This window comes from Agelaius tricolor, unplaced genomic scaffold, assembly GCF_023055355.1.
Source record: "Agelaius tricolor isolate 1412-34295 unplaced genomic scaffold, bAgeTri1.0.p SCAF_10, whole genome shotgun sequence".
Lineage (NCBI taxonomy): Eukaryota > Metazoa > Chordata > Aves > Passeriformes > Icteridae > Agelaius > Agelaius tricolor.
Window position 1 is genome coordinate 14,409,839 of NW_027269270.1, and position 23,102 is coordinate 14,432,940.

At 37.7% G+C, this 23,102-nt stretch overlaps 1 protein-coding gene across 3 annotated transcripts in view; it reads left to right on the forward strand.

Moving 5' to 3' along the window:
• The first annotated feature begins 606 nt into the window (after positions 1-606).
• Positions 607-23,102, forward strand: part of LNPK (lunapark, ER junction formation factor) — a 60,351-nt gene continuing 37,855 nt past the window's right edge. For 2 of the 3 annotated variants that reach the window (XR_011680362.1, XM_071434858.1), the window contains exons 1-8: positions 607-735; positions 4,538-4,618; positions 5,857-5,901; positions 7,076-7,263; positions 10,575-10,633; positions 13,868-13,908; positions 20,008-20,088; positions 20,175-20,226. Coding sequence is in view for 2 of the 3 variants with exons in the window: in XM_071434858.1 (XP_071290959.1) it covers positions 4,592-4,618; positions 5,857-5,901; positions 7,076-7,263; positions 10,575-10,633; positions 13,868-13,908; positions 20,008-20,088; positions 20,175-20,226 (493 nt within the window). In the remaining variant the exon portion in view is untranslated. The remainder of the gene's footprint in view (positions 736-4,537; positions 4,619-5,856; positions 5,902-7,075; positions 7,264-10,574; positions 10,634-13,867; positions 13,909-20,007; positions 20,089-20,174; positions 20,227-23,102) is intronic. The other variant, XM_071434859.1, reaches the window with a different exon arrangement.

Below are 23,102 nucleotides of genomic sequence, written 5' to 3' on the forward strand. Positions count from 1 at the left end.
ACATTGTGATTACAGTAATGGGATTTAAAGACATTCAGAGTTCAGCTTTTCTCCCGTGACACATGCCGACTGGAAGGAAGGGCTCGGTGAGAGCAGCCCTGTGCTGTGACCCTCAGGGGACTCTGCCCGCAGAGCACACCCGCAGCACGGCGGCTCTTTGTCAGCACTGCCTCCTTAGCTGAGCACCGGCGTCGGGAGGCCTGCAAACCTCCACATGACAGTTTGGCCCTCACATTCCTCCGGTTTTGCCTTAAAACACCTTTATTTTCTGTAACAGAGATCAGCGAGAGCCGCAGGAAGACGGTGAGCGCCTTCCGACACCGCCCGCCTGAACTTGGCTGGGCAGAGCCGCCCGGGACACCGCCCGGGCCGGGCCGCGAAGCGCGGCGGGAGCGGCGCATCGGCATGTCACGGCCCAGTCGGGTACCATCCGGTACGGTCCGGAGCGGCACGGCCGGGTACAATACGGCACTGTACGGCCGGGTCCGGTACTGTACGGAGCGGAGCGGGGAGCGGAGCGGGGAGCGGAGGGCAGCACCACCGCCCAACCCCGCCACAGCCGCCGCCCGCCCCGAGCGCGGCCCGGCCCCGCCCCGCTCCAGCGCGCCCCGCGGCAGCGAGGCGCTGATTGGCTGCCGCGGCCGCGCGGGGCCTGGTGGGAGCAGCGCCCGGGCGCCGCGCTCCTCCTGCGGCGGCGTTGGTGGCGGGCGGGATGCGCGGCCCGGCCCGCGGCAGGTACGCGATGGTGGGGGATGCGCGGCCCGGCCCTGAGCGGCTCCGCGGTGGGACAGGGGCGCGGGGTGGTGGTTGAGGGGCGCCCGGCGCTCCTCATAGGAGCGCTCAGGTACCGGCCCCGGGGCACGAAGCGGAGCAGGGCGGCAGGTGCCCCTTCCCTCTCTCCCTCTCCCTCCGGGCAGCGGGGCGGGGCGGGCCGCGGTGCAGCCTCGGAGGGGGAAGCCCCTTGGCTGCGGGAAGGGCGGCGGGCGCCTGGGCCGGAAGCGGGGAGCGGTGCGGCTGTGGCGGCCGGCGGGCCGGGGAGCCGGGGGCTCCGCTGACCTCTGGCAGCGCCCTCCGGGGAGCCGGGGGCTCCGCTGACCTCTGGCAGCGGCCTCCCGGCCCGCCGGGCCCGCGCCGGCCGCCCCTCGCGCAGCCCGCTGGGGTTGGGTTTCAAAAAAGAGCGCCCGACCCACCCACTTCTCGCTCCGGCGCTGTGCAGTCTGTGTGGGAACTACTTTGCATTTTTAATTAAGGCTCTGCAAAGGATAGGACTTTTGGGGGATGCTTCCAGACGGAAACAGCCGAAAATGAAGTTTGAATGGAAAAAAGTTTAGTATTTTGTTGTAACTGAGGCGTCCTAGGACAGGCTAGCAGTAGGTGGTGGGTGATGCTCCTGGTTTGGTTTTGCTTGTTTCCTTGTCCGCGGCGCTCAGCTGGAGAAACTTTTTATGGTCCCAGTGGAAGTTTCTGAGGTCAGTAAATTTTGAGCAAACTGTGAGCAGAACTAGAGATTCAATTTAAATGGTAGAATTTGTTTTCTTTGTAGTGGTAAATATCTACAAAAACTTACAGAAATTGGAATAATTAAGTTTGCAAAAAAGACCTATTTGAAAAGCATTGCCCATTCCTTAAGGGGAGAGGTCTGTATGACTGTATGCAAGGCCTTGATTACAAATTTCCAACTTCCTTTTTTTTCTTGTAGTATGTCTTCTCTTGATGTTATTCAGTCTTAAATTACAGCATGTCAGTTATTAAAATTTACTTGGGAGACCGAGTTTTTGGAGAACTTTTAACCTGTAAAACATTAATAAGCCTGAAGAAATTTGAGACTGACTTGATAAAAGTGTAATGAGATCATGAAGCTATTTTCTCCACCTGGGTGGATGGGTGTGGATGTCTTAGTGGATTTTTGCCTCATTCAAAGGAGAAGCTTTTTCTGCTCTGGTCTCTTAGTCTGACACTTCTGCTTTTTAATAAATAACTTAAATGTTTTGGGAGTAGAGGACCTGCTATAAATATTTTTTTGAGAGAGTCAGGTAATAAAATTGATAGTAGTGTTTTCTTAAGCTTCTCTGTTCAGTGTTTTTAATGCTTCTTTTGTCAGTTTTAAGCCTAGGACATGTTGCAGTTATCTTACTTGTGTATTGCATCAGTGATAACGTGTGTGGAAATAAGTCCAACTACTCTACTGCTTAGTCAGTGAAATGCACAGCTCTGTGCTACAGTGCAGTCTTCAGAAGGGAAAAGTCCTATGCAATAATTTGTTGTTTGGAGCATGGGAAGGAAGTTACTTGTGGATGATCTCTTGCTATGAAGAGTAGGACAGATATTAGTGGTAGGTATGTGGAGTGGCAGGTGAGGAGGAAGGAGGAGAGCTTGAAGCAATCAAAGACAAATTGAAGACAATTTGTGTTGTCATGTCAAGAAAAGAGAGGGGAAGAAGGAAAACATCTGAGGCACTCCATAGTAATCATAGAAAATTTTCCACCTCCTCACTGAGGATTCAGTGACTAAACTGTAAATGTGAATCTTGTGGCCCTAATCCCTAATACCTCTTTGGGGAAGGGTTTTGGTAGTATTGCAGACTTGCAGAGCAGCATCTGTGAGCCTGTCATCATCACAGCTCCTGTCAAATCAGATGCGTAGTGACACTTGTCGAACCTGTTTCTCTTCCAAGCTTACCAGATATTTAAAAAAGCCTTCTGTAGCAATAGCACTGTGAATGTGTTACTGCTATAAGTCAGAGTCACCAGTAGCCTATGGATAATTTGTTCCCAAAAGATCCTGTAACACTTCCAGTGGGGAGGTTCTCAAACTATGTTTTGAAGGAAAATGGCACACACGAAGGCCATGTGAGCATCTCTGTGTCCCCAACTGAGAGCCACCATTGCTCCTAAGGGCAGTGGCAATGCTAGGGAAACAAGCTAGATTTGGGAGCTTTGTGCTGGCTTTACAGACTTCTCAATTGGCTATTTGACACAGTATCTTCATTGCAAAACAATGTAAAAGCTATCTGTGTCTGTAGAAATATCTGGGAAGAAAGTGTAGGCTCAGATCTACTGCAATACCCATCATGCAAAGGGTCGCCTGTGTCTGCAAAGTCATGGTTGTATAAAATTCTTGGTGCTAAATTGTGTGTTTAAAAAAAAAGGACTGCTGTTTTACTGAGATGAGTTGCTGCAGTAGTGATTATTTTGAGAATTTGTTAGAGTCCAAGGGGTAATTGCTTTTTCTATATCTCAGCCTTTGGTGCTACTCATTTGGCAGCAGCAGAGCTAATTTGCCCATCTGTTCTAGCTTCATTCTCGTGGCATTTCTGATATGGATTTCCTTATCTTTAAGGGTTGGTTTCTGAAACTAGTAGGGCCTATAGTTCTGAAGTCCTTGGCTTTCTTGGAAGGTGGGGAGGTTACCAGACTACAGCAGTGTTTATGCTAGTGAGCAGTGCATATCCTGTACATATTAAATTGCTCTAGCGGCCTCAGACAATTTGAGAACAAATTTGGATTGAAATGTATCTTTCCATTTTTGACCAAAGGAAACTTAATAAGCAAGATAATGATCACTTATATTTCTGTCTAGCTAGATCACTGCTTTGTTTTAATAAGTGTTAGTGTTTCACTCCAGAATGAAAAAGGTTTGAGTCCTGGTTGGGATTGAGCATTAGTTTACTGTCAGGGTTGTTTTGAACTGGTTACTTTTTTGTTAAACAGGTAAAAAACTTGTATATTACATGGATGGAGAGAAAGTCTGCCATCCTAAGGTTCAATTGATTCAACTATCTTCTAATGGGAAGTTGCTACAATTTTGTTTCTGGAGCTTAGACCCAGATCATCAAATTAGTGTTGTTCATTGGTTCCAGGCTTGTGTAGGGTGAGGTGAGCCTCTCTTGCCCCTTTGGAATTGTTTTAGAGTCATTTGATGTGCTGATGACTGGGTTGTGAGTTGTGCAGGGAAGACCTGTCAATGTAGTGCTTTAGTACAGCAAATGAAATCTTTGAAACTGGTTCTTTGAACTTAAAACTGAGCACACAGCATATTCTTGTTGGTGAGGGCATGAAAAAGAAATAGATTTATTTGAGAAATTTTCTCATGAACAGGATGAGAGTTAACAGGGTGTTAATGTTGAATGCCTAGAGTTGCAACTAAAAAGGAATACTGAGTTGTGCTTAGGGGCAGCAGAGGAAATAACTGGAAATCAGTATCTTAAAATAATTGTGCTCAATACTAAGTTTTTAAAATTGATTTTGTTGGAGTATTTTGGTGGCTCTTTTTGCAGTTCATTTGTGCCTGTATTTTTGAGAACTCCCTGCTAGTTAAGTATTTCCAAAATAAAAATAACTTTGGCCACATCTGAGCTGATCAACTGACTTACAGGGTGGCTTGTGAATCAGAAAACTGAATGTAAAGATAGCACATAGGTAGATAGCTAGACAATGGCTTTAGACAATATTTTGATTTCTTAAAATGTTGGAATGAATTTGAGAATCTTTGATTATGTTGCTAGATTACTCCTAAGTGCTTAATGCTTTATTTCTAGCTGTGAATTCTTGTAGAAGATTGATAGCTCTGCCAACATTGTCCACAATAGAAGATGGGTGGATTAATTTCAAGATGGAGGGTAAGTAACATTGTGTAACAATGTAATAACCTTTAGTCCAGAAGATGGGAGTATCTAGGACATGTTGACTATTAATGCTGAATGCTAGTGCTGAACTTTTCCTGTATGTCATTAAAAGTCCAGTAGTGAGAGATATCATGACCAAAAGTATTTTTTACTAAATCACTTAAGCTGTGAAACTCTGCTGTTGTCCTTCATTTCCTTTGCAGTACCAGTCTGGCACTGGCTTGATTAACTTAAAAAATACAGTTTTAACTCTTTCTGTAAATCTAAATACTTTTGTTGTGCATCATTGGGATAGAAACTGCAGCATCTGTGACTTGACAGGTTGGTGACCTAGATAAAAATGGGTATGTGCAGAAACATTTCTGGCTGTTTTAACAAATGGTTTGGTAGTGACTTACTCCTGTACAAGTCTGTCTTCCTATCTGCTTTTATTGGTTGTTGAGTGGTGTACTGATTTTATGAGGAAGAAGAGGCATGAGGTTTTTGGCTACTCTCCTGGCAGGTGTGAGTTGCTCGAGTCTAGGTTATCCTTTGCTTATTAGCAACTGACAGCAGTCTTCCCTACAAAACTCCATTAAAGGTGAAACTTCAGGTGGAGTGTCAGTTTTGTGTAATAGAAACTCACTTTCAGGGTGATGCAATGTGAGCTATGGCTTTTCAATTTGTAGTGTGAAGGGTGGAGAAAGATTGTGGCTTGATAATTCTCAGAAATTAGGAAAGATTCCTAGAAGGTGGATTTTCAGGTGCTCCTATAGGGAATTTTACTGGTGATGACAGCCCTTATTTGCAGGTGCTTATGATTTATTTACACCATGTGTCCTTATATGGAATGAATAGTAGTAAAAAGCTGGAGTACTCAGATTAGGGCTTCCTCTCTATATTCTCTGTGTTTTGCCTATTTCTGCCACTCATCAATTCTGTTCTTGTTTTGCTTTCCACCTACACATTCATTATTGCTGTAGAAGCATTATAGATTTTCATTTTTTGTGTTGTAGGAGAGGAGCTTTCAGGTTGGAGTAATGCCAACTGTAAAATAGTGATTCATTACAGTCCTTTCTATTTGTCACACTAAAGTAGGAAAACTTCTTACCTTTATATAAAATAGATAATTTATGAATTTATTAATGTATTATGAGTATGTCTTTTTGTTAGGAAACTGTTAATGTACAGTAATCCACAAAATACTGAGTTTTTTGAAGTGAGATTAATATCTTTGTTCTTTCCCTTGTAAGCAGGCAAAGCCTTCCACTGTAGAAGTATTAGAGAAAATAGATAAGGTATGTGTTTGCTTTTTAGTGTTTTGTTTGATTTTTTTTTGTTTAGAAATATGTGTCCTTTTTGCTGGCCATGTATTTCTCTCACATTAGGTAAAATACTCTCATGAAATTTTAAATTATTTTGGTAATTATTCCAGTAGTAGAGATTCTGCACATCAGAGAAATTGTTATAATTTTTCCCATTAGTGTTTACTCATTTAAAAAATACCAATACTGTATAATAGATAGTGAGAAGCTGCAGGGCAAGTATTTATTTAGAGAGCCTGAAATGGGAATGAATATGAAGCTGCCTTGATTACACAATTCAGTTATAACTAATTGTTAAAGTCCCATGTAAAGGAAAATGTCACTAATGCCAAGTTCCATTCATCAGGTTGATGAGAAAAGCTTTAATGTATGGTTTTATGTATAGCAGTTGCAACTGTAGTGGTAGTAAGGTCAGGGGCAGAATAACTGGATAGGTTGGTCAGTAATCAATTGTGATTTTTCACCAGCATTTGTGACAGATGTCTGTACTCTGTGGGGAAATGAACTGTTTTAAAATATACTGTTGATATTTTTGTTTTCCTTTTAATGAAGCTGTGAGTACTTCTGTTGTCACTTGAAATACAGTCAGAATGGTTAACATAGCAGAGCATTGCTCCATCACTTATTAATATACCATCATACCGATGTTCATGATTTCACTCTTTATGTGAGGAAAGTACTGAAAGGAGAACAAGTAAAATGGTGGAGAGGTTCCAGCAATTTGCCATGTTAGTAGAAAAGTGTCAGAGACATTTAACATTCCACAGGTACCTGATGAAAGCTTTAGAATGCTGAGTATGTTTAGTAGTGACTTATGTGATAGTAAAGAGTGCCATGCATAAGATACTGGTATTTTTCACTTCTCCCAAATATACTAATGCATGACAAATGTGAAAAAGTGCTGATTTTTAACTTCTCTTAGCAATTGCTAATAAGGTGCAAGTGGCCCATATCATAGCCTTATTATTATGGAGTATTTATGCTATGAAAGTTATCTATGGGCAAATATTGTAATTTATCAAAGAGCTGCTTGACTTTTCTAATCAAGTATCAGACTGATAGGGCTGATTTTAGCAAACATTTAAAGGCAGCTTAGTAAAACCTCTTACTAATTGCACTAATAAGGCTGAACCCTGTTTATTTGCAGGAAATACAGACATTAGAAGAATTTAGAGAAAAAAATCAGAGGCTACAGAAACTATGGGTTGGAAGGCTTCTTCTCTACTCTTCAGTTCTTTACCTTATTACTTGCTTAATTGTGTATTTGTGGTGTCTTCCTGATGAATGGACAGCAAGGCTGACAATGACACTTCCATTTTTTGCATTTCCATTGATGTAAGTAAATATGCCTTTTTTATTTTCTAACTGCTGTCTCTTTGATAAAAGGAGATGGAAAATACATCTCAGCAGGGGTTTGGGTTTGCTTTGACAATCCTTGAGATGTCATAACTTGCTGAATTTTTTCTTCTAAAATAGATTCAAGTAGGTAGGCAGACACTTTCTTTGAGGGGAATGTCTCTCATGGGTCTGGGTTTAGTATAGAACTAGGTCTTATCATCAAAAGATAATAGCATCTAAAGTTACTTGGCTTATCAAAATTATGCTGGGGCTAGAGAGCTGTAACAGTCTGAACAGCTGTAAGGTAATGTACTATATGCACAAGGGTTTTATTTTTACTCTGTTTCTTGGGTTTTATTTTTATTGCGATTTGAGAAGTAACATTACTATACAGAAGTAACCAAAGGTATATCATCTACATGTAAAATGTAGTGTATAAACTTGGGAAAAATATAAGAATGAATGGAGAAACTTACTTTATATGTTAGGTGACTTTTAACACAGAATGGACTTGAAAAGTTGTCACCCTAAGTGTGTTGAAAACTACTTTTACATAATTAGCTGTTTTTCTGGAAAATCACTGACTGTTTTCTTCAACAAGAAAATATACAGACGTCATTGTATGTGAACTGGAGAAAGTATTGCTACATATTTGTTCCACTGAGCTGATTGGCTGCTTCTCCTGATGAGTGGCTTTTGTTGTCTAAGAAATCCACTTTTCTAAAAGTAACAAAAAGGGCTCCCACCTCACTGAAACAGCTGCTTTGGAGCCTCCCCTTCCTCCAGACCATCAGGGAGGTGAGAGCAGCCTACTGAGCATCTTCCCTAACAATGGGGAGCACAGTGCATTTACTGATTTGCTGAAATGGTCATAAGTACTTCCATTTTTACAGCACCTTTGTATGAAGGCTTGGTTTGTACATGCCCTAGCTTTAGACTTGAAAGGCAAAGTCAGAGTAAATATTTGAGACTTTGCAAGTTTGATGAGCATAATGTAACACATGGAAAACCCCCAAGGTAAAGATGGTGTTTGTATGTCTTACTGCATTATTTGTAATATACTGTTATATTGCTGTTGTGTACTCCTGTGGAGAAAATACATGGGCTGCAGGATCTTGACTGGAAAGGATTAGTATAGAAATTAGAGCTCAAATTAATCTTTGGCAGCAATATGAATTAATTTTGTTCTTAAGGACAAGCATTTTAAAGTCTTTGTTGTTAGTGTGTGAGGCTTGTTCATGCTGATAGGAAAGGCTTGTAAAAGAGGAAGTATTACCAGCCCCCTTTCACATAGGTGTGTTAGAATTAGTGTAGAAATGAAAGCTTTTATTATTGAAGATGATGGCTTCTTGTGCTGTGGTTTGAATTTACATGCTGGACTTTTATTCTCTAATTTGTCCAGTTCTGCTTATTTTTCTCAAGATGGCTCTCTGTAAAATTCTGATTTAGATGTCAGCTTACTAGCACTTAGAATCAGTCTTTTGTTCTCTTATGACTTGCAACTGTTTATCAGATTTTTTTTTCCCCTTAAGCTATTCCCCTTCAGCTTTTTTTGGCAGATATGAATGGCAAGCAGCTGCCAGCTTGTCTTTGTTCTCGGTCAAGAGGTGACTCCATGCTGAATGCCTGGTGCCACCCAGTAATAGCTCTAGAGATTTTTCAGACCTAATCAAACTGGAGTGTGTCTGCCTTTTCCAGCTTGCAGTCAGTCACCAACTTATTTCTGCCTTAGGTCAGTCCCTCAGGGTCTCAGCGAGTTACTGATGTTGGCAGAGCAAGTTAAGTTTTAGGGATAGAACTTCATTAATTTTAAATGTGTACTGAAAATACCCAAAAAGTTGAAGAAATACATTAGCATTTTAGAAGGGTGCTCTTCTCGAACTGATTTTTATTTGAATTAGTTTTAATTTGCATGTTCTGATTTTCAAAGAAATATATTTTCTTTTTTTTTGTAAAATTGGCTGAAATGATCTGCTATTAAACTTAGATATTGGATTTTTTACAGAGGAAATGCTTTTTTATTTCATGATGTCTGACTTACTTCATATTTAGAATACAGCTTTAGGTAGAAGACTGTTAAGCATACATTTAAAAAGAAATAATGCTTTTGCCCTTGTAACAAGGTATTTAAGGCAATTTAAATCCTCTAAACATTTATTTCTTCTGGTACTTTAGAAAGACACATTTTGTGTTGTGTAAGTGGATAAATCCACCTGTATCATTAGATCAGTTATTATAGCACACTTTTGAACATGGAATACTTAAACTTCTTTGTTTCTCTTACCTTGGATAGACTGCTCTCAGATTCCAGGTGCCTCTTCCAACTTGCCTGACTTGGGCTGTGTTGTTAATACTTGAAGATGTTTGTAATTGGGCAACTATTGTGTAAATACAGAAGATGTTATGAATTAAGTCATTATAAAAACTCTTAAAGCCTTTTGCCTGCTTTCTTATCATACTTTTAGCTAGATAACTTTCCTAGTCTTTAAGATTGTTGTTTTTTTTTATTTTCTTAAATTGAACATTGCTAATTTAGGCTCTATTATGTAATTGTCATTAGGAGGGTTTTGGATGCTTGGAGTGGCTTGGTGTATGAGGTTTACCACTTGGCTTAGACTGAATAACTTACCAGGAAAAGTGTCAGCTTAATATTAGAAGCAATTCTAAGCTTTTAAACAAATGAAGTCCTGATGATTGCAAAGAGACCTTTCAAATGTAAAATGGTCATAGATCAGTTTAACTTCATCTTGACATAAACTGCTCCAGCTAAGTCAGCTGAAACCCTACAGAAACTGAGTAGACTGGGGTTTTCTCTAAAATCAACAGGACTCAGGTCAGTTAATTCTGCTTGGGAGTGCATTTGTACAATAGCTCTATCACATGGTTTTCATTGGTATTAGAATTCTTCTCACAAATCTCTTGGGCCTTAATTTTGGGTCTGAACTGGTAAGTTTCTTTTTTTGGATAAAATGCATTATTAATCTGTCAAATAAGAAGTGATGACTAAGTAATTTTCAGCTGAACATTTTTTAGCAAGTGATGATATTGCTGCTGCTGCCTTAGTATTTCTGCCTTAAGTAACAGTTAATTTCAATTGAAAAGATGCTTTTATTTAGAGCGATATTGATAGCTTGTTGACAAGGTGCTAATTTATTTTTTACTTTTTTATATGAATAGTGTTTGAAGGTTTCTGTCTGTTGTATTTGTGAAATAAATCTCATCTGCTAAATGTTGTTTGCTAAATGACTTCAGAAATGGTTACTGTAATATATTTTAATTAATATAATTATTCTTTTTTTTTCCTAAAGAATCTGGTGTATAAGAACTCTGCTCATTTTTTTCTTTTCCAAACGGACAGAAAGAAATAGTAAGTACTTTTTTCTTGTGTTTTATTTATTTATTTTAAAATATGTAGCTAGTTGAGGCTGATGCTTGCTTGATGTGATGATGTAAATGCTTTTGATAATTTGGCTTCCAGGAGGACAAGAGTAGCCTTTTAGTTGATACTGAAATTAGTAGTATTAGCTAAACTTTTTTCTACCACATAGTTCATGAAAGAGCAGGAAGCAAACTGCTTAATCTTTCACTTCACTTATAAAATGGTGCTAACTTTCTCCTGTCTTTGCATGTGTCAAATGTGTAATGGAATAAAATATGATGTAAAAGTAAGATCAAGGGGAGAGGAGTATAAACAGCAGCAGTAGTAGTTCCCTTGATACTTGCATCTCACAAGTATTCCAGCAGTCATCTGTTATCCCTATGCAAAAGGGAAGAGATTTATAGCAGATGTGTCTAATTTATTTGTCAGGATATCTTTTTCTCCCAAGTTCTCCAAAGCATACTTATGTTTTCCTGAGTGGGAAAGGTATAAGTGGGTGTTTTTCTGCTTTTTTGAGAGCTAAGGAAAATTGGAAGTCGTGTAACAAAACCGAGAAGTAATGGAGGTTTTCAAATATATATAAAAAGTTGTTAAATTTTGCATTAGAATGAATCTGCATGCTATTTAAAAACAGCATCTGTGGCACTTGTCTGCAGTAGTTAGAATTCATTTGAGACTTTCCTTGAAAGCAGTCCAGCCTGTAACAATATCTCATGGTGATGTGAGCAATAATACAGGCAAACCTCAGTGTTGCACTGTGTTTTATGACTTGCAGAGCAGCATGATGTATTTAATTTGTGACAGCTTACAAGTTAAACATCACTTTTAGAATTTTTCTTAAACCGAATGTTTGCATTTGATATGCAAGCGCAGAACATACATTTTTATGTAGAAATAAAATTGTCTGTATATTCTGTGGTGCTGTGTGATTCATTTCTAAGGTGAAATGAATGATTTGCATTTCATGGCTGAATAAGAAAAAAAATATATTTTTCTACTTTGCTTAAATGTCTTTATTGCTGTTTTGAGCATACAGGCAAGTCTGGTGCTTTTGTTGAACCTGTGTTTAAAGGGTTTAGTAGATGATAGAACATGCCAAAAGGGATTATTCCTGTGTGGTTCCAGAGACTGGATGAAAATGAAGTGTTTTACCTCAAAGATAAAAGTCCTATATTTGAAAAGAAAAATCAAATGTAGGATTGAAGCAGTACAGCAGGAGAAAGCATAGCTGAGAGAGCATACTATCAACCAAGTTGCTCAAAACCAAATTTTTATTCTGGGATAAGTTAGTATAACATACTGCGACACTGGAGGTGGTTATTTAATACAATAAAGCTCTGTGCTGGATAATCAGTATACACCAGATTTGGGAATGATGCTGTGAATGAAGAAAGTTTGTAGCTAGACTCCAGGGAGAGTGATGCAGAGAGATGATGGAGTTTCAGTTTTTGCCTGACTGGTCAGGCAAACAACTGTTAAAGATTTAGGCTGATCTGTCCCAAAGCTGTAGAAAATAAATGAGGTATATTGCAGGTTTTCACTTCTCTAGTATGAATTATTTTTTTTCCTGTAGGTTTAATTAAGATGAGATAGGTTGGTTTCTTGAGAGTACTTTGCAGTAATTGCCATTTGGCCGTGTTTAAGGGGCAGGTGTTTCTTGAGGTTCTTCTTGAATACAGGAGGTGAAGTGGTCAGAAAGAAACACCCACACTTGAAACTGATGGCATTGCTTTGTGCAAGGCTGTGCTTGAAGATGTTCTAGGCATTTCTGTACCAAAAGCACTTGCAGTTTCTTGAGTAACCATTGATAGCTGGCTGTACTCTGCTGCTTATTTGGTTTCATGATACCACACTGCATTGCAATACATTATTTTTTAAGCTATTAATCTGTGTGGGGCAACATGTGAGGTTGTGTTCTAATACAAATGTAACATTTGGTGAAAAGAGGTACCTTAGTAATTTGCAGATGCACACTTTCTGGAATTGTCCATCTTCTGTGGTCCATCCCAGGATTAAATATTGTCTTTTTCCATATCCTATAAACAAATGGGGATGGTTATAGTTACCCTTTTATTGTATAAATAATAACCTTTCAAATATGTGCATGCCAGTTTTAGTATTTTGCACATTTAATGAAGAGGTATATTTGATCAAAATGGATTTCTACATTCTGGAAAAGTTCAAGTAATTATTTTTTTTCCCTTTATTTTAAGTTACAGTATGCCTGAAGTAACTTTGAATGGTATGGAATGAGTATTTATAAATAGTAAAAATACAAAAAACAGTGTGTTTAGTTTGGTTGGGTTTGTGTCTTGTAATTCTGTGAACCTTTTTCTGTCCTTAAAAATGGGTAAGAATAGGTATATTTTTACAGGAAGCAAGCTGCCAGTGTTCAGTAGAGCTGAGAAAGGGTAAAAAGTTGTACAGTTTATTGTTAAAATCTCTTGCTGTGAACAGAGGTAGTAGGCAGCTAATTTGTTGAGAGAGTATCTTCTGCATTAGGTGATGGTTTATTACAGTGAGTTTTCTGTGAGTGTCAAGCTCCAAACATTGACTTTCAGGAAAATCCCACATGGATTTGGCCTTTCTTCTTTCTCTTCCTCTTATAGAGGTTAGCTGTTTTGCCTACCTGTTTCAGCAGTCTCTTAACATTTAATAGAAAAATGACCTTCTGGTAGCTGTTCTTACAAAACTGGGGGCTTTGCTGTAGTCTGAGAATATAGAAAGGGGGGAATAGATTGAGCTTTGAAGCTTGGAATTGACCTGGCATTTGAAACTAGAATGTGTTAAGAGGTTTATGTGAAATACTGAAGCCAGTAAATCTGGTACTCAGATGTGCTAATTCTTAGACCTCAAGCTTTTCTCTGTGTTTTGAGTCATGAGATTAAATGTATTTGGTCCATTGTTGTACCAGTTTTAATGTAGGTCAAAGCAGGGCACTGGCTAGAATTGGTTTGCTTAATGAGGAAATGGTACATAAAATTTTTAATAGTTATAACTGTAAAGTGATAACAGTGGGCTATAATTTATAAGCAGTTTCAGCATTTTAAGTGATTTATTTTCACATAAGAACTCTAGTTATTTTGTACCAAGTTTACTGATGTTTAGAGTTGGTACTGGTCAATGCATAATTTTTCCTGATATCTCAAGGTGAAATCAATGTTTGGAGTGTGCTGAAATTAATTTATATTTGAAAACTAATGTATAATGTCTTTCTTTTAGATGATGCACTGGAAGATTTAAAATCCCAAAAGAAAAAAATAGTAAGTAAAACTCCAATAAAAAATGGTTGCTATGGTTCACTACAAATGGTGTATGCCAGATATTTGCACCAAACTTGATCAACAGTTAATCTCAGTAAGAAAAATTTAGGATGGACAAGATTGCAAGTCTTGGATGACTTGCCCTCTTTGTGAAGTTTGTGGCACTGAAAGCTGTTTCCTCTCGGTTTATTGCTCCATAAGGAAGCTTGTTGAGAGAGGAAGTTGTTTTCTTACATATTTGGCTTCACCTGCCTTGTAAGGCAAAACTTCAAAAGAGCCACAACCCAAACACTCTCTGCTCCCTAACCCTACCTTGCCAAAGCAATTCCTCCTCCCTCCAGAAATGCCAAAAATTCTATTATGAGGCTTTGTTATTAATGAGTTTCCCAAAGTGTTCACCTCATACCTTCTGGATTTTGCCATGGTAGCTAAATTAATAAAAAACCCAGAACAAAGGTACCAAAAATGAGTTGGGTGAGTCTGGTATTATGTCATGATCTATGTTTTATCACTTTTAAAATGTAGATGTAAAAAAGATAACCTGTAACCTAATTATGACATTAACCTTTGGTAAAGAGGATTTGCTGATATTTAAATGGAAGTGTTCTTTGCTTGTAATGGTGCTACAAAGGGGTTTGAGAGACTTAAATTTTCTAGGGAGGAAAGACATGGGCATGACAACAATGTTAAGTTTATGAAAACTGCTTAACTGAAATCTGTTTATATTCCCAATTAACATAGTCATTTGGTAGCTTTAAAGGAAAAGTTCTTGAAGCAGAAAAAGCACAGTGGAGAACAAAAGAGTTTTTTTTTTTGGCATCTTAAATGTAAAGTCTTCATTTCAGTTTAAGTTTAGTTTTTTGTAATTGTGAAAATCTTTTTTTATAGAACAACTAGTAATATTGAATGTTTATGTGTGAGAAGCAATTAGGACAAAAGCCATTGAATAAAAGATTAGTCAGGAAAAACCTAAATGTGTATTTTGCGTGTGCAAAACCTCGAAACAACATACTGTAGAAGAACCAGGATGAAACACTGCACAGTACAAAAATGAAACAACTGCATAAATACTTCATAGACAAGAAGGAAATTGTAGTGTAACCATGGAGAATTTAAGTCTGGAAGTATAAATTGGCATGAGTATATATGCAAGTCAAGCTTTAATCATTAAAGACAAACTTCTAAATAGGATGAGTGAATCTGAGTTCTGGGAAGTCCAATAATGTGTAAGTCAGCTATTTTTTAGAGTCTGTGATTATCACATGATCTTGTGGGTGCCTTGCTCCTAGCAAGGAACCAGAAACAGAGGACTTCTGCAGCCTCTTGAATCAGTGCAGTGTTGGTATTTTTTACTCAGAAGGTGGACTCAGGAGCTTCATCATAATTTAAGATATTCAATTAAGCATTAAAATTAGATAATTATACATGAAATAGAACATGTTGAAATGAGCTGGAAGGGGATGCACGTAACAAGACAGAATATAATTAGTGTTTTAGATAAAAACACTGAATCAATTGCATTCTGTAAAATTTCATTTCAGTAATACTCAGATTTTATTTTGTTTTGTTTGATTAACTTTCTTAGGAGTGTCTTTGGCTAATTTTTACTAAAACAAAAATCAAGTGAAATAATGGGAGAGAGAGGATTCTTTTTTCTTGTTGAATTATGTTTTGTTGGTGAGTTTGCAAATAGGATTAGTTACTAAGACATTTACATTGAGGTTCTCAAAGTATTTCGGATAAGTAAATTATATGTTTCCTGTTTATTTCTAATGCAGATTGTTGTCTAGGCACTGAGCCTGCTGCAACATCTGTGCTTTTTCACTTTGTTGCAGCTTAGCTACCTAATTGCTGGATAAATCTTACATTGAAGACAATTGTCCTTTTGAAAAATGTTACAGTAGACTTGTGTTTTACAGTCATGTGGCCCACCTTTTCCCTGCAGACATTACTTGTGTGCTGAAGGGAGATAAGGTGGTTACAGGGCTTACCTGTAAATGGTGTAAGTTCCTTATCTGCTATAATGCCCTGGTGTATTTGCAGTGACTGCTCAGTAGAAATTAATTTCTGTCTAACTTATCTTCTGGCTTTGGTGACATAGTCATATGTATACTCATGTGGGTAAAACACTTGATAAATACAGATACTTCATCTGGAAATTGCCATTAATATTGTCTATCCTGTACTTTGACTCAAAATTTGTGTAATACTTACTTCTCACAGAACTGACTATGCTGGTTTTTTTCTAGTGAATACTTTAAAGCTTGTTCAGTTATTAACTGGGGGTAGGGATGAAGTTAATCAGCTGTAATTAAGGCACTACTTCAAGATACAACTTTGTTTCCCTCCTCGATCATAAGGAGGGATGCTGTGGTTGTGTTCGTGACTGTTTGGCTGTGATTTTGGCCTCAGAGTTTCTCAGTTAATGAGGATGTCAGCCCTTAAGCCTGAGCATGGGTAGATGAGCAAGTTCAGAGGGTTAAGCATATTAAAGCAAGGGCACAGGACATGTATTAAGCTGATATAACTGGGAATTAGTGGGGAGTTTACCTGGAACAGCAGTCTTAAAGATGGGATAATTCTTAGCCTGAGGACAAAGTTGTGAAGCTAGTATAGTAATTTCCATGCTAATTTTAGAATTAAACTTTGCTGAAGCTTGCTCAGCTACTCTGAATACTAGGCTAAGTGTAATATTAGACTTTGACAGACTTCCAAGCCATTTCAGGTAAGAGTTTAGAAATTGCATCTGTTAATCTAGGAAAAAATACCCAGCTATTCTGATTTCAAGGGTGTCTTGGAGTTATGTTAGTAATGGGAAGAAAATGCAGCATATGAGTTCTGTTACTCAAATTAATTACTCTTTAATCAACTTTGTCTTCAGCCTTCTAGGTGTAGACAACCATTGATATTTTGATAACTTCAGTATGTGATAAAAGCTCTGCTAGGAGTTGGTTCTTGTATAAGCCCAGTTTTGTCTAACTGGTAAATTCTGGAGTACGGAAAATATGCAACTGGAAACTCAAAATACAGTTTAAAATCATATTTACTGACAAAGGGGTCAGTTCTCATGGTGGTTTTAATGTTGGCATGGATCTGTTCAGAGAATACTTACTGTGACTTAAATGATGTATTTCCAATTTTAATGAAACTTTTGCTACATGTACTGGTATATTTTAAATGGTAGACTGAATGAGTTTCATAGCTTTGTGTGAATATTAAGAAAGACCTTTTCGTAGTTGGAGGTAAATAATTCTCAATTTATGAACTCACATAGTAGTATGGTGAATAAGAGTGGTTTGCACCATGCTAGTACTCAAGTCTTTGGTTACTTCTTGCCTTTACAAGAAGCTAAAAATACGTTACTCATACTATTCAATTTAAGCAGCTGATGTCATTCCCACAGGAATTCTGTTTGGTTGCCTGTTGGGAAGGAGTTCATCCATACAATTGATCATAGGAAGAGAATGTGGTACCATGCTTCTTTATTAATATCTGATTAATTCCATGAAAAAATCATGCTTAGGCTGATATGATCTTTCTTGGAGAGTTCACTCGTGATTTGAGTTGCTCAGCATTATAATTTCATTGATAAGGATAGACTATGAGTTAGCCCTTGGCAGAAAGTAGAAAATGATTTTGTAGGAGAAGTTTTGGATCACAGAGAAGACTTTATTATGGAAAAAGAGTAAGGTGTTGAGCAATTTGCTGTGTTAGTGCTCAGCATCAAGTTAACCATTCCAAGATTATGCTTCAGGATGGTGAATGTTCCAGAAGTCAGTGTCTTGGTTTGTGTTCATAAATGAGCTTCCTGTGTTGGCACAAAAGCTGGTTTTCTCTGCTATGCAAGCACAGAAGTAGTATTTAAATTTTACACAAGCTCTTACTTTCTTCTGGTACTTACACTGATTTGCTCACAGTAAGTAAACTTGGTCCTTTTTGATTCTTTATTTGGTATTGTCAGCCAAATTTCAATTTACTTTAGAAAAGTACACTCTATAAGTGAAAGCATGAGAAATGTGAATATGCCTGTAGAAATCCTGACAATTTCTATATATTTTCAATAAATTTGTAAAGAGTCAGTTGTGATACTGAATTCTTGTTCAAATTTAGCTTTACTAGAATTTTAAAGCTATATATTAATTTCAAAATATGAAGAGTAACTAGTTGAATTATCCAAAAACAATGTAATGTGGGGGATAACTTCAACATCTGAATCTTGTGGTGAGAATTGAATTGTGTTTCAAAATAATGTTACTATTTTTGCAAAACTTATGTATCCACAAATAGCTACTATACTATCTAATACTCCTGTGGCAAGAAGTGCTTTAGATAAAGAAAGTGTCAAGTGATGGTGGAGCATTCTGGTTTTTCTCTCCCCTAAAGGTCACTTTGTCCTGCAGAAAGTTATTACTCATTTTTCTTTTTGGCTATACAGACAATAGTATACATTTTATGTTCATTGATGTGAAGTGAATTGGGTTTTTAAAATTTTGATTTGGCAGACAAATACTAGCACTGACTGTTAAAGCTTCCCCACTTTGCAGCTTCACCTCACTAGCCTTACCCCTTTGTATAAAAGTCTGTCTTACAGTTTTTACTTCTATAAGCAATAAATACTTTATTTTTCCTATTAGGTCATTAATTCTGCTCTTATTGCACTGTGTGGCATTTGTTTTACGAAGTTAGTGGGTTAACTCCAAAGTGCTGCTGAAATACAAGTCTAGGAAATTGATTTTTACTTCCTTCTTCACTCCCTTTTGTTTCAACAGTCCTTAATTAACAGCCTGGATAGTATTCCTTGCCTCAAACTTCAAGAAATGTGTGGAGGAGTGAGTGTTAAATGAATACACAGTAGCCATTAAATGGAGTGAATTTTTATTTAGCTTCTCAGGTCTATTTGTAATCCTGAGGTCTGTCTAAATGCAAAACTCCTGCACAGTCTGTGTATGCACAATGGCTGAAGCTTTTAGTTTCTCACTAGCTAAATAATGGCATAAAATTCATGTTAACCTGCACCATTTGTTATTTTAGCAGTGATAAATGAGTTTGAGAGAATTTAATTTTTTGACCACTGACCTTTTCAGTTTTGCAGTTTATGCCAACAGCAAACTTCAGAACAAATAAAGTCTCCACTTTTAGCTGAACATGGCCATTAGTCAGCATATCTAGGAAGAAAGGTCTGCTTAAGATACTGTAAAATGTATTATAATTTCTATCCATGTTAGGTATTTGTCATAACTTCAGCTATCTCAGTTTCATAGTTAAGCTGCTTCTGATGTTGGCTGTTAACCACTAAAATGATACTTTACTAGTGATTACTTTTTTTAATTAAGCCCATGTATTAGCTATAAAGCCACTTGAGTGCATTGTAAATAAAACGCTGTAATAATGAAGTGCTTTAATTGCATTCCCTAAAGTATGCATAGTTCTCAGTAAATTTTTTTATTTAAATTCTTAACGTGCTCCTTTTTCTGAAAAGCAGTTTGAATTGCTGTAAAGATGTAGATGCAGCCTTTAAAGTCATTTGAGCAAATTCCATGGCTGTTCTCTAGTTAGTGAGTTTTCACAGCATTTGCAGCAAGCTAATTGCTTCTGCTAATAAATAATCTAAAATCGATGCTGACAGCAGTTAATTGGCACAGGGACTTTATTCTGTAAAGCACTTGGCTAACGACCTTCCTTAAATTAATAGCATTAAGTGCTATGAGGAAATAAATCTAAGGAATTGCCTGTCATTTGCTTGTCATGTCTAATAACTTCCAATAATGATGGCTGATAGATTTTTGCACATTCCATTATTGAAGTTGGTGCTTGTAATTATTCTCCTCATTATATGTAAACAATTAGCAATATTTGGTGTTTCCTTGCAATAAAGCTGTTAAGTACAAGTAGTCCATTAGAGTTTGGAAACTATTTTTGAAAGCAGAATTTATTTTCCATTGAATACAGCAAATCCTCAGGTATCTGAAAATGCTACTGGTTCATGGATGAGCTTTGCCTTTTGGTAACATTGATTAGATGCTTGTAAATGGGAGGTTATGGTGGGGGGAAATACTTTGAAAAATTATCTATTGATGTGTGGAACCTTTCTGTTTTTAGCTTGAGGAAGTAATGGAAAAGGAAACCTACAAGAATGCCAAACTAATCCTTGAAAGGTTTGATCCAGAATCAAGTGCAAAGGTGAGTCTTGTTATTGATACTGATGTAATATGAAAGGTACTGTGGAGCTGAGCATTCAGATAATGTTATTTATCATTAATTGGCAGGAGACTGAACTACCATCTGCTGCAACATCTGCAACCCCAAGACCTGGACAAGGTAATAACCCTGTAAAATGGGTGCTCTTTAGCATAGATACTCATCTTTCACAGCAATTTCTAGTCTAGAAGTCTGTCTATGATAAAATTTGTAGATCAATTGACCTTTATTTAGGGTTAATAGACTGTTCATTAGGCTATGCCCATTACTGTTCTGTATTTTTCAGGCAAGGGATCTATTACTAAAGCCTGATGTTCTAGACAGCAGGATGTTTAATGCTGCTTGATGTTAAAGCTAAGAGAAAATTAACTTCTTGGGGCATACTTGCAACTTTTCTAGAATACTAAGGTGTGTTCAACTCCTATGTAATGTTCATTGACTTAGCTTTTCAATTGTGTTTCTATTTATGGCTAGTTAGACCTTTCCTGATGCAGTGCTTAAGCTACATCTATTTGGTTGCCAGAGAGGAATAAGAAGCTGCTGCATTAATTCAACTACTTTCTGGTTGCAAAGAATGGACAGTTCTTTGCTGGTTTACATTGTTCCATTTAAAGGTGCCATTGAATAAAATAAAATAGAAAAACTTGAATGTGTTTCAAGGAAGCCTTGTTTCTAGGTTGCCTACACAGGTTTGTCACACATAGTAGAATGCTTACATTAAAAATGTGGTATTTTTGCAAACATTTATGCAGACAGACAACTGTTAATTTTTGTTAAGGTTGAGTGTAGTATGCTGTAGTTAAACTGAAAATGCTTGTATGAGCACAGTATAAAGGCTGCCTGGTACTCTAATATTGAGGATTGTACTCACGCTTTAAGACCAATCTTTGTCATTAACTTGCTGTTATAACCTGAAAGGGCTGATGCTCAAAATAAACTGCAGAATGTGATATGCATAGTTTTTCATAAAATACAGATTGCTTTAGAATTTAGTATTAGAATTGTCAACTTTGTGTTTAACTCTTGTGGGTTACCAAAATTCTATTTTTCCCATTTTTCACTCAAAGTACTTGTTTTGTTCAGTGCAGAGCACCTGGATTTACCAACAAAGGTGTTTATAAGCTGCATCATCAAATCCTCTGTTTTGTTCTTCTTGCTTAGCTTCAAATTGCCATGAAAATATTTTAAAACTATCCTTACCTGTTGACATTGACAGTGAACAGTTGCAGTGCAGTACCTCAATAGTGAAGCTTTAATCTCTTCTGTTGTCTTAGACACAACAGTTTTTTTCAAGTTTGCTCAAGTTACCTGTCTTTCCCATGCTCCATTTCTGCAGCATTCATAGTTTTGTTCAGGCTGAAGGGCCATTCTGACACCCTGTTCCTTTCTCTGCCTTGATACAGCTCATGGGTGGTTGCCAAGAGTTTTCTACTATACCTGTAATGTGTAGATAGTCTGTTTTTGGCTCTTTTTAAATTCTGTAAAAATTCATCCTTCTTGAGCTATGTTAGAAATCACTCCAGTAGTCCAGTAGTAGAGTGACAGATCTGTTTGCAGAATGCAAGTAACATTGACCAGGGGATGAAACTGCCTGGAAATGTGTTTCTATATAGAAATCTACAGATAATTAGCTGTAAATTAAACAGTGATAAGTCTTTAGTCACTCTGGCTTTATGAAGAGATAGCAGCAGCAGTTTTGAAACTCCTTAGGAGGTACGTGACTGATCTCTTCCCCTCTACCCAGGCTGTGTAAGGAGCAGTGATGAGAAGTGAGCTGGTCAGTGTCTGTTAATTAGTCTTGTGCATGTTTGGGTTTCCAAAGTGTAGTGCCCCTGCTTTTGATCCAGTCAGACAAAAGCAGATCAGCTGCATCCAGCCTATACTGTGTTGTGTTGATTGTGTCTTGACTGTTAATAAAGGGCTGGGAGGGAGAGGTTCTGGGAGAATTAGAGTTGTTTTTGCGAGCCAGTCACTGTAGACTGTGGTCTAGGTCAATAGGTGTGGTATGAACAGATATGTGAAAAACAGTTGTGCCTGAGGAGTTTGCCCGCACTATCTGTGCTTAGAACTTTTTATTTAGAGCTAGCTATAAATTAGTCTCATGGGCTTGGTGGAAGAAATCTTTTAGTACAGTTTCATTTGCAAAGAGTGCTCTCTGAGACTGTCATGGTATGAACCAATAACCTCTAAGTGGGGACACAACTGAGAAAATGTACAATTCTCTTTCAAACAGACTGAACTTTTTGGGGTGCATGGACATTCTTGCTTGATCCTGAATAGAAGTGTAGTTTAACTTTGAAAGGATTTTGGAAAATAGATTTTGTAAATTGTCATGGCTTATGGTTGGATTTTATGATCTTAAAGGTCTTTTCCAACCTAAGTGATTCTATGAGTCAATGTAAATTTGTTCATATGCAGCACAATTTTATTTTAATTTGTCTGATCTGTTCTCTAACACATTGAATTTGGAATTGGTGCAGCTTTTTATCCCCATTTAAGTAGTTAGTCAGACTATTGTAGTTTGGAGCTGTGTTATAGTTCAAGAGGGACAAGCTGTGCTTGCCTTTGGCTTGTGAAATTATGGAGACTTAATTTCCAAATAAAGTTTACTTACCAGATAATTCTTCTTATATGCAGCAATTATTTCAGTTTTTAGCTATCAAAAAACCTACCAACTTATTGCTGTTCACACTAAATATCTGCCAAAAATGAATATTAGCTTCTGTTCTGTGCTGTATATAACTTACTGTAACTAGATGACACCTTTATGTGGTTGTGGCATAATTTGGTGCACGTAGTATGTGGTAGAATTAGAGTGGTTTGGAATAATAAAATACCTGTTAGTAAGTTAATATTAAAGCTTCTCTGATCTTCCCTTTGCATGCTTTGGACACAAGCTAGCCAAGCAGCAGAGCTCATTTTCTTGAGCTCTGTAATAGAGTCTTTTTGCAAAGATGATAAACAGTAACTGATACATAATCAAGTTGGACAGTGTT